Below are 12,100 nucleotides of genomic sequence, written 5' to 3'. Positions count from 1 at the left end.
AATTGTAAAATCAAAGACAATTTCAGCTGACGCTTCTTGATGACATCATCAATGAATTCAGGTTCTTGCCAGATGCATTTTACAAGATATCACAAAATGGTGAAAACTTCACCATCTTCGCGATACAAAATTTTACGAGGATGTGGTTTTCGCCTAAAAGATTCAGACGATTTTTTCAGCAATGTTGCTAAAAAATAAACTTCAGCCAAAAGAAAATCCTTTCAAAGCTTGAATGGAGTTATCTCAAATCATTAAATCGCTCATCTATAAGTATGATTTCGTTTAGTTGATTTCATATTTTCCCCGTTGATTTTTTATTACAGGACGTCGAAGGCGAACCTTCACCTTTGATCGAAATATCTCCGGCTCTTCTCCCTATATACCCCATTGCTATGCTAACCACTCTCATTCCCTATCCTCTCACCTCTCTTTTACCAATCCGCATTTTCAACTTCCGCCGCCCCACCCTCCCCTCCCTCTCCTCCCCTCTTCTCACCCACAACACTTGGATTAGGTGGGAAATTATAAGAATATAAGGAGGATAAACAACAAAAGTATAAACGTATACAAATGTAAACGTCAAGCACATCTGAAACTAAAAAGTACATGTCGCGTGCAGAGAACATCAGACATATCACAAACAGCCGATAGTGATTAAGTTAAAAGTTAGTCCAGAGGACATACAATTAGCATAATTGTTGAAGCTTGTATGCAATTGCTTTTCGACATATTGGTGGTTGAAATTGCCAGTCTGTACCATAAGTGACCCTTGAAGCAAACACATAAGATGTCAGAAAGTTACATACTGAGAGTAAAATATGTTCTTATTCTTTCTCCCCCCCCCTTTTTATATTGTTTATACCTTGGATTGGACAGGGTTCCATCATCCCAGCCTTTGGGGGATTGTGAAGTGACCAATGACTCAAATGACCATAGTGGTATTCATATGTTAATGCATCCCAGGTTGAAGAAGAATATCCGATGGACAATTTAATTAAAAGCGCATGAACAAGTGCATGAGATCACACCTGTTTGCTTCAAGTTCACTGTTATCATTTCAACAGGATGTTGCGAATAATATGTTCCCCTTTCAACAGCCAAAACAACAATTCCTTAGGCCGGACTATCGTTTCAAACCCCATTAGCAGTATTGCCTACTGTTTTATAAACCCTCCTTACATTAAGTGTCCAATTGCCATATAAAGATCGAGCTAATGATTTAAACCTTGGGAGACGTGATCTATAACTTGGCAACAGCAACAACTTATTGCTACCAAAGGAGGGTAGGAGGAAGGGAGGGAGGGAGGGAGAGAAACACCCCGATGAGACCATCTCCCCTTTAATGTTATACCCTTCCCTGCAATTTAACCCTCACATGCACTTCTAACCCTATTCTTGGTAGTCCTTTTAGTGAGAGATGGGGTTGGGAGTGGAGAAGAGTTGACTTTGCATTTCATATAATAGGGTATGCATAAACCGCATCTCGATGAATATAATATCATATACGGTTTACATCCTCAGCCAGATCCGATACCGATTGAAATGCCTATACATACGTCACTGTCAGGGGCATCGGAGACCAATATTCACGGCGCAAAAAAACAGAAGAAAAAAAAGTAGGACTAAGAAAAAAAATGGCAAAAAATAATCTGGTAGGTAGCCTATATTTTTCTATATTTTTCAATAATTTTCAATAATGATGACGGCAAGTAGGCTTAATGTGACTACTCTGGCATGGCAGGGGTCTTGTTTTCAAGCTCGGGAAGTGCCATTTCCTGCAATCTGGGAGGCCTTTTTTAAAAAAATTCTCCATTACGCTACGCGCCAATCATGGTGGTGCGTAGCGTAGTTTGACCTACCAAACGTCCCCCGATAATTATGATAGATGGCCACACTCTGTTCGGCCGTACCAATCCCAAATAGCTTCCGACGCCCCTGACTGTATGAAAATAATATCGCGTCTACGATTTTAAAAGTCAAGCGCGCTTAACGGCAGCCTAGATGTGCCATTCCTGGTGTAGCTTTTCTTATATATTGGCGTGTATTCAAGACTATTTTCATGTGAGTTCTACGGTCGCCTTAAGTTATGGTAGACCCCCATCCTCTTATCTGCCCCTCCCGTCTTTCAACCTCACTTTTCACATCACGAAAATGGACAATGCGGGTTCTATCCAGTATGGAATTCATTTATACCCTGAAAAGAATAACCTAATGTGTATCGAATTTCCCTTGAGGTGGGAGAGCATTGGGCCATTAGTATTTGTTCTTTACCCCCCTGAAATTGTTGAAACAAGTGCCCCAAATTTGACCCTTCTATATATATAAAGGAGGGGGAGGAGTCCTGTTTCTTTCTTTTAATATCCCATGATGGGAATATAAACTTTCCGTTTCTAAATATAAATAAACTATATGCACGCGTCTGTTCGTTAAGCGGAAATGTTCTCTTTGGGTGCATTAAAGTATTAATAAAACATTACCTCCTGAGGTCAAGCACCGTTCAATTGCATAGTGTGTAAGCGGTCTGTTAAAAGAATGCGTATAGTAATACTAACTACAATCAGCGGGATACACAGTATCATAATTAAAAACAATTAATCAATCATTTCAGAAGAGTTACATATACATGGATATGATGCATACTATATATCTGCTCTATCACCACACAACTATATCAGCACACGCGTGTCATCGGTGAGAGGGGTTCGTGTAATTAAAGCATCTGGGTTGCTGTGAATATAAGCTCGATCTCTTCGTCAAATACGATTTTAACAGAAACAATAGTATACATTGTTTCAATAACGTCATAATAGAAGTTTGAAAATCTTCCGAGTGTATTTGGTATTTTAAAGACAAATATCGAAACAATAGACTACGCCAAAATGCAGGCAGCACGGGGTAGGGCTTAGCTGACGTTGTCGTTAACCATGTTTAGAGAATGCTAACATAAGCAAGAGTAACCATAATTGGAATTACTAGCATATTTGAGGAGTGACACACTGAAATGCTTCTAAGACAGGTTATTGAGATATGTTAAAGTTAATCGGTCTATGTTAACATAGTCGTTCTTGCGTGATAAAATCCTTATCGCAAACATTAAAAAAGAGCACGTTTTTATAGAAGGTTGCTATTTCAATTAAATGATGATTTGTTTTGCCTTGTTAGTGATATCAAATACTGTTCAGTTAGAAAAAGCATTTCTGGTCGTGTTAGAGCCGTGTGCGAAAATATTAATAAAAATAAATCATAATAATGAAGAAAGAATTAAAACAAAATAACCAAAGTCTTCATTGTGTTGCTTTAAACTTCCTACTATCGCAGGAACTGACTGATTTAGTTCGCCATCTATAATTTCGACGCGGGTTTCTGCAGAGGTGTAACCATCACACCACATATATGTATATATAGGGAACCACAATATACGTTTAGTGTTGAAGAACCGTTTCTTAAATATTATCGTCATAAATGTATTAAATAAACGGAATACTAGCAACTCGCAGAGTTGCTAGAAATGCCACGGACGGGAAAACTATAAATATTTTCAAAATGAATATCAAAAGGGACTTTCACATATATTTTCTTAAACTTTTACAAAGCTTTTTTCTGAGGTATTCACTGCAAATACTTGTGTTTTCAACGTTGCTCTCTGTTACAGTCAGCCAGGGGTTTCCCCGCTATCGCGAGTCTTGTGAGTATACGTTTGCCTATATTTGTACTGTTAATATGATATAACATAATGTTATGTTGGATGTTAGCATGTTGGATAGAACGCATAGCGTACATAGGCTTAGAAGCCCGATTTGATTGGGGGTGGGATGGGGGGGGGGGGGTGGGGGCTGTAACGACTTGCCCGAAAAAATATTAAATTTGTTTGTATCATATAGGCATTTACATTAGTAATGGCGAATTAGTCGGGCAAGCTTAGAAATTTATTTTAATAACCACGGAGAATTGTTTTTTAAATATTAATTACAATTAGCTACATCATTACAATTTATTTACTTTCAGTAGGTGCCCGATAAATTCTCAGCATATTGCCCGAATTTTCATAAAAATATTTGGTTGGGGCTGCATCCCCCCCCCCCAGCCCCGTCTCCTACGCCTATGAAAGCGTACACACTGCATACTGCATGTTAATAACAAATGCGTAACCCACATAATCGACTCAGGATCCTTGACTGGTAAGAGGGTGGGGGGGGGGGGGAGGGTAGGTGCAATATGGTAGAACAAGGAGAGGAGACACATATGAGGAAAACGTTCGGCCAACTTTTCCTCAAAACGGATCGATAAAATTTCGCTAGTGTATGCTGACAGAACCGGGGCGGTAAGCAAGTTCCTTCAAATTCTAAATAGTTGGAAAACGGATCAAATCTTTCACCACCTCGTTAAGTTTTCATTCATACTGATATTTTACTGATATTTTACGAAGTGTGAAGATAAAGATGACATTTAAAAGTCCAATCCAAGTTTAGATTTGACATTTCAATCTAACTAAATCAAAATATCTAAATTATCGGGTAGTGATATACCCATCTAAGCAATGCATCAGCTCTATAGTTAGTTAAAACAATATATACATATATAATTTTTGCTATGTGTGCCACGATAGTGCATGTCTCGTTTTGACGAGATTGAGTGGGCACTGACCAATTAAAGAAGCCTCATGGGTGGCATTGACAAAACCACTTTCTCTGACCTCATTTAAGATAATCTTGTCCCAGATTGCCTCCTATAGTACTCTTTACCCAAGCTTGATATTTCTAGTTCTACGAAATATTAATTTTGAGGACAAACTTACATTGTCATATCTAAGATTTGCATAAATGTCAAGCCAACCTTAACAGTTTTGCTATAAGTGAAGTTAATTAGCTGTAGCTATGGTATATTATCCTTCATTAAATGAAAATAATTAGTTTGCATATACGCACTTAATAATTTTGTTTCAATAAAAACAGCTTTAGCAGTGTATTGTTGAACGATGTTGACATCACTTTTATATATTTGTATGGAAAAACAGAAATTCCAACGTTGTCCAACCAGTAAATTAGATAATAGCCAATAGGTGAGAATGATAAACTAATAATAATAACTAATAATAAAGCTGCTCATCCAGGAAATTGTTCTTATCAACTTAACTTTATCTGTCCAAACTTAAGTCTTTAAAGCAGCATTCCTAAATGACATGAACACTCAACTCCTCAGCAGATTCACTAACAATAGTGAAATGTTCTTTGAACGTTTAAGTTGAAGTGCTATAACTTCTCGTCCAAAAACAAGGGGAGAAGAAAACACTGTCATACAAACCACGCACACACAATGGTGCAATTAGCTGGTAATCGCTTTACCATGCACTGCAGTAATTGGAATTGGCGAGATTCGTATGTATAAGATATTTATTTGAATAAGAAACGGGGACTTGACCTATCTGCAGTTGTAACCATGTCTGTGGTCTGCCTTACGCGGCGGGGGAGGATGCGAGGGAGGAGGGCACTGAGATTTGAGCCACGGGCCAGCGGGGTCAATCAGGGATCTCCGGTAACTGTTGCATAGAGAATAATGTATTCTCTTTGTCATAATACACTAAAAGTACATTGGAGACTTCAAGGAAGGGGCCCAGTGACATATAATTATACCCGTGCCTCACCTGGTTTTCAACCCCCTGGTAATGACATTGCTGAAGGAAACGAGCGATACATTTATGTTCGAATGTATAAGCGTGTTGCCGAGACACGTTATTCCTTGCATTATATAGTGCTATAGGTTCTCTAATCAGTGAATCAGGTCTGGTATATTTCTTTTTCAACTTTCATATCGTGATACATAGGACACTGGTATTAATTATATCTCGTATACACCAACCTAATAAATCATTACACCGACTAGTGTGCCCAAGGATCTTCCTACAAGACTTATGCATATATGTATGTATGTGTGTATGTATATGTATATATGCATACCTAACATGGCCTTAGACGTGAAATGGTACATTCTGAGGAATATTTAGGCTATAAATTAAGTTTGTAATTATGTTTACTTTGTTTTGTGCTAAACAATACTGTTAATTTGTGTGTGTGTGTGGGGGGGGGGGGGGAGGGGTTGAGAAGGGATTGAGGGGAACGGGTGAGGCGGCTCGTACACTCGCACTTTCTGGTACTGTGCCTGTACATTGCTATATCATAGATGCATGGGGACTGGGGTCGGAAATGGATCAAGCAGATCTCTACAAACTACAAACTTTTACATTTACGAAAGACTAATAAAGAAAAAAAGAAAAGTATTAGCAAACCCCCGCTATACGGTTTTTGCATGTTTTTTACATCATATAATGTTGCAATAATCTTACTCAATTTGATTTTCGGCTAATGTTACCTTTTTGGCTAATATTACCTTTATGGATCCCCACTTGGCTAAGCAAAGAAAAAACATGAACATTGTCGGTCACAGGATATCTAATCTAATTTGGGTATTCTACAGTTACAAACAGAGACGCGCAGGTACCAATTAGCGTGCTATATTTAAAGCATAAGAAAATGTTAAGTTTGGCACACTGGATTAATTATCGACGATAACATTCACTGCGATTTTTAGAACAAAGGAAGTTTTCCATTCACTATTTGTTTTCTTCTCACGTTGTTATCTGTACTAGAAAGTTCCATTTTGACAGGATATATATATATCGTCTCCTGCGTGGTGGCAATTAAGCTATCCTCCATTCTTGCATTTGATATAAATTAGTATCGATTGCTGAATGTTGAATGACCTACATTTATATCGATCATGCTATTGAAACGATACATGCCAACATATGTTAATTATTTTGATCAATTACGTGAGGATGTTTCGTTAGGTCTATTTTTAGCTTTCTTTTTTCTTCTTTGGAGAACATAACTTTGTTACACCATGGAGCTATACATCCATGATTACACACACAGACATTTATGCAGAGATAACTTACATAACTATTTTAGGGGCGGGTGTTGATTGCTAGTATGTATTGCATGTATTTGAGATCCTCCTGCAAGCAGGAACTCGCGAAGAAGCCTCATTGGCTTATCAAAGCCGCAAGCTGACCGAAGTCAGTCTCTTACATTCATATTTAACGTCCATGATTATGAATTGTCAATTGTCAACAACTCTGTAACTGGACGACATAAATTAATCTTGGAGTGACTCGAACCGGGGGACCTTATGCTTGGAAGGCACTGGCGTTAAACACTGAGCTAACACTCATTGCATGTATAGCTTGCATGTATATAGCCGCGAGCAAGTAGGACCCAACATTATCTTTTCTAAGCTAAGTGAGTATTTTTTTCATAGGGGGCTGTGGCCGAGAAGGGGAGTGGTGGGGTGGGTGGGGTGGGGTGAGGTGGGAAATTCCGTCATAGAGAATAAAGAGGAAATGATACACCGTTATCTTTTGTACATGGAAATCCATTCAAACATTTTACTTTTCACTCATTATTATGACTGCATGGGCTCGTATACATGTAAGCTGACATATAATCCATTCGAGGCTGCAAAAGGGGTCCAGGCGCGTAGCCAGGGGGGGGGGCGAAGGGGGCGAGCGACCCCCCCTTGAGCATATTTTTTTTATGATATTGCTAGTAACTTCAAAATAGAGAATGTGTAGATGCAACTTACAAGGCCTGGGAAGTGTCATTTCCAGCGATCTGGAGGCATTTTCGGCCAAAACGTTCTTGTATCCTTCGCACCACAATATGGTGGCGCTACGCTTATAGTTTGCCTACAGCTTTCGCCCCTCCCTTGGCAAATTCCTCGCTACGCGCCTGAAGGGGGCACATCTCCTCTGAAATTCTGTTCCCGACAATGTACTAAATTTAACCGGATACTACATTATTCAGTTGGGCTTCCAATTAAAGCTCATTGTTTCCAATTAATACCTCTATGGTTCAAGTGTGTATAATGTAACGGATATAGCGTCCGTCGAGACAGTGTCCTTGATATTGCTTGGATCGCTTATTAGTTTTTGAAACTTGATTTGATCCCTTGTAATGGATGAAAAGTGTTATTGAAGTTGAAGGAAACTTTCCCTCATTACTCCTGGAAATGAATCACAGTAGGTAGTATGTGATGTCATCATGACACATACCTCGTGAAAAAAAGCTTTAGTTTCCTTTTAAATATTGTTGTTGTTGATTTGTTCTTGAAGTTTGACACAACTGGAATATTCGAGCCTTTCAAACCTTCCAAACCTCTATCCAAATGGAAATTTATTTAGAATATTATTTTTTTTGAAGGATTCTACTGTTGTCAGATACATTGGCAAAATTTCAACAAACTTAATCAAATCAAACCTGAGTTAATAAACATTTTACCAGGATGTGGTTTTTCACACATTAGTGCAGACATTTTCCTCAGATAATTAATCTAACACGATAGGAAACATAAACTTTCTTCAGATAATTAATATCACAGGATAGGAAAAACAAACTCATGTTAAATCACCCTGTGCAAAACTTGCCCGAAGTGAGTTAACTCAAATTGCCACGTGGCCCAAATCTATCAAAACAAAATTGACAAAAATGTAAGAACCAATCAGATCGTTCGCATGAAAGACATCCGGGTGTTTGAACGTTAGAGGTTGACGTAGGACAGAATGTGTTGTCATGATGTGTAGAGAAAACAGAAGTATAACTCTAAGATACTTATTGCAAACATCTTATATCAGGCTATTAATGGCGTATGTCTTCATATCTAGTTCTGTGCTGTATCTGAGGTACTGACCTGAGGGTCAGGGCGCTAGAGTAAGTAATCCAGCCACTTTAATTGACGAGCCTCACATATTTAAAGAGTCATTTCTTTACAAACAAAAAGCGGAGTGGGGGTGTTTAGAAATACAATCTGAACTCATGGCTCTTATTCAACGGTCTCGTCCATATTAAAATCAATGTTTTTCCCGAAGTCATCGGCAAAGAGTGAATAGGTGATATTGTTCATTTTCCTTTGCAGATTTGTTCATCAGAAATAGTAAACCAGTGACAGCTTTTATCGGTGAGTCGGTAACCTTAACATGTGAGGCGAGTTTTGAGTGGGAGTCGGTCGAAGTCTATTGGCTATATAATGGATTTCCCGTCGAGGACGTCAGACCAAGGTATGAAGTCATCGAAAGTGTCAATTTGGCTGACACAGTGACGACGAATGCGCTCATAATTTACAACGCAAGAGAAATTGATGCCGGGTTATTTACGTGCGCTTCTTACGATATGCCAGGCATGGATTCTGTTCACGTCACTATACACGCAGGTATATTGAATGTTTAAGTTAAAATGATATCTCAGCTATATAAACTAATAAATTTTAAAATTACTTCAATTTGAAACACCCATCAATTACATTTACAAATCTGGTTATTTTACAGACGGTACTGCGGTTACTGTTCGCTCCTCAGACATTGTGGAAGCATATTGATTCGATAACAAAGTGTCTCAGAAAAAAAATAAAAATAATGTTTTAACAGTGGCTGTAAACTGATTATTGAATGTTGAGACGGAGTAACAATTACTTGACTTTCTAACATATTTTGAACGGAGGAGGGGTGCATTGGGGTGGGGTGGGTGGGTTAGGCATGGGCGTGGGGAACTTCTTTAAATCAATAGCATTAACATCAACATTTCTTTAGTTTCTTTCCGTTGACTGAGGCGTCTTTTAACATATACATTACGAAACATTCTTCACTGCAGAACCAAATCTTGAGCCGATGGCAGATTTTATCCTCACTGACGGTGAGGGGTTTGTGTTGACCTGTTTAGTGGTCCCTCCGATCCCATCGGGCAATATGTACTGGAACAAGAACGGGATTTTGATTGGCACAACGGGTCTACATGATATCGACGGTGACAGGAGCCCCGATGGAGAAATACTAACCAATGGATCATTAGTTATATATGAGGCCGATAAAAATGACGCAGGGATCTACACTTGCTTGTTAAGATATGTAGTCAACCGGCGATCTGAAACCATCTTGAGAAATATTAATGTCAATGGTAAATAAATCTGTCTGTATCTTTGGGATGCTAGTGAGTGTGTGTGTGTGTGTATGTGGGATATTTTGGAGACGGAGTGAGCAAGGATGAGTTGTGCGTGTGGCCATGGGGGGGGGGGGGGGGTGTACCCGCAGTTGTGTTAATCGCATAAAACGGAACTTTAAAGTCTCAATACATGTTTGCTGATGAATTTCGACAAAAAAAAAATCCGATTATTTTGCTATCATATAAGAATTATAGAATTAGGGTTTCCACATCCGCATGATTGACATAAGTTTCTTTTATTTCTATTTTCGAAAAAAAGAAGACATATTTGAATTCGCTTAACGATGATTTATTAACCACCGTTTGGACATTTGACATGTGACCGAGTTAACGTCTCTGCATGACGTCATTCGAGATCCTTTATCACGTGGCTTCAATATCCTCTCGTTTTTATTTCAGTCGCTGTTGAAGTTACCGTGAAAGAATATATCAAGTTAGGGAGCCCTCTATTTCAGCCAATCCAAATTGCATGTACCGCATACGGATTCCCTGTTCCAGAAGTGGCTTGGATGTCCAAAAACTTTACACTCGGTGGTGATGGTTACTGGGGAAGGGACATTTCCGTGACAACGCAGACACATTCACCAATCTCCGTGACGTCAACCATTACAATAGGGGACCTACCGGGGACATTTGCAATGGCATCGGTCACGTGTGATGCGAACAATTTCTTCAGCAACGCTTCGCAACTGTCTTTAATTATAAAATTTGGTACGATTACTGATTGAATTATGATATTAACTGAGATATTGATCTTACCGCCTATGTTTAAATATAATTAAAATTAAGACACTGAATATCCATAGATGTAACTAGACACAGGTCAGACCCCGGGAAAATGATGTCACCGGGGGTACTCTTCATTTTTCCTTAAGTATATCATTAAATGAGAAAAATGTCTTTGGGCCATATTTCACCGCCCCCCCCCACAGTAATTAAGCCAGGACCCGTAGCTACCTGACCCCAACCCCCTCTCGTCGGTGCTGTGTATAAAGTGGTGTTGATTTTCCTACTATGCCATATAATCCTTAGAATGAATTTGAAAGAGTTAATTGCAGAATGTATTAAAAATACCATTAAAACTTCTGATAATAGCTAATAGGATCGTACCAGTAAAATTCAATATCGATCATAATTATAAAATCAGCATAAAACACAATTATAAAAAATAAATAAATAGGTAAATTATAATTCACATGAAAATTAATCCAGTTTATTTTTAAAAGTGTAGGGAGATGGGTAAGCAGTTTGACTGAATATGGAAATTATTCTCAGCATCCTCTGATGTGAATGGACAAATATTACGTGATTTTGTGACCGATTTTCCTGAAAAAAATTCAAAAGTTGCGAGAAGTCACGCACGGGTTTCGCTTTCCCCGTAACTCCCGTCTCTTAGAAACGTTCAGATAAAAGTAAGATGATCAGTATTGCTTACATATTTTAATATTTTGCTCAAAATACTCAAATCTTTGAAAAAATCGGCATTAATTGTAGAAAAAGAACCCTTTACTGGCGAAATTTGCCGTGATCGATCAGAGAATATTGGCCGTTTCTGCTAGAGATAATGAATAAGAAGACAAGGACTCTTCCGTTTGTATTTGGCGGAACAGTGTATGTAACTAAACCTTAATTATTGACCATAAATTCATAATTGTTGCAAGCAATAATAGTCCGTGCTAATTTATTTAAAGACACTAACAAAAACATATCCATACTTCAAGAGGGAAAATATTTCAGAGAGAAATATTTCCTTGTAATTTTTCTTCGAAAATAGTCGAACTTTTAATTAATAACTATTGGGCCGAATGAACTAATCTCATCTTTTTTATTGACTTCACAGGTAACGGTTCTGTGGCACTTTTAGATGGCTCACAGTTAGAAGATGCTTATACTTTGAGATCAATCGCTAACGAAGGAAATTCAAAATTTAATTTTTGCATATTTAATACTGTAGTAGCAGTTACAATAGTTGTTTTAAATATATATTAGAAGGAGAATTTATAGCACTGGTGTTCCAAGTTTTATATCATTGTTGATTTTCTTTTGTCACTTTG

The 12,100-nt window shown here is 38.2% G+C and overlaps 1 protein-coding gene across 1 annotated transcript; it reads left to right on the top strand.

Annotated features, from left to right (window-relative positions):
- The first annotated feature begins 3,347 nt into the window (after positions 1-3,347).
- Positions 3,348-12,036, top strand: LOC139961807 (neural cell adhesion molecule 1-like). The gene is made up of 5 exons (XM_071961350.1): positions 3,348-3,685; positions 8,968-9,261; positions 9,699-10,001; positions 10,446-10,757; positions 11,887-12,036. Exons 1-5 carry the CDS (start codon positions 3,544-3,546, stop codon positions 12,033-12,035), a joined length of 1,200 nt encoding a protein of 399 aa, XP_071817451.1. The 5' UTR covers positions 3,348-3,543; the 3' UTR covers position 12,036.
- The last annotated feature ends 64 nt before the right edge of the window (positions 12,037-12,100 follow it).

This window comes from Apostichopus japonicus, chromosome 20, assembly GCF_037975245.1.
Source record: "Apostichopus japonicus isolate 1M-3 chromosome 20, ASM3797524v1, whole genome shotgun sequence".
Classification (NCBI taxonomy): Eukaryota; Metazoa; Echinodermata; class Holothuroidea; order Aspidochirotida; family Stichopodidae; genus Apostichopus; species Apostichopus japonicus.
This window is presented reverse-complemented; position numbering and strand designations above follow the sequence as displayed.

Bases quoted from the DNA above. Each gene is read 5' to 3' on its own strand.
- LOC139961807 (XM_071961350.1), top strand. From the start codon at position 3,544: ATGAATATCAAAAGGGACTTTCACATATATTTTCTTAAACTTTTACAA. The intron at 3,686-8,967 runs GTGAGTATACGT...TTTCCTTTGCAG, and splicing joins TCCCCGCTATCGCGAGTCTT to ATTTGTTCATCAGAAATAGT. The intron at 10,002-10,445 runs GTAAATAAATCT...TTTTTATTTCAG, and splicing joins GAGAAATATTAATGTCAATG to TCGCTGTTGAAGTTACCGTG.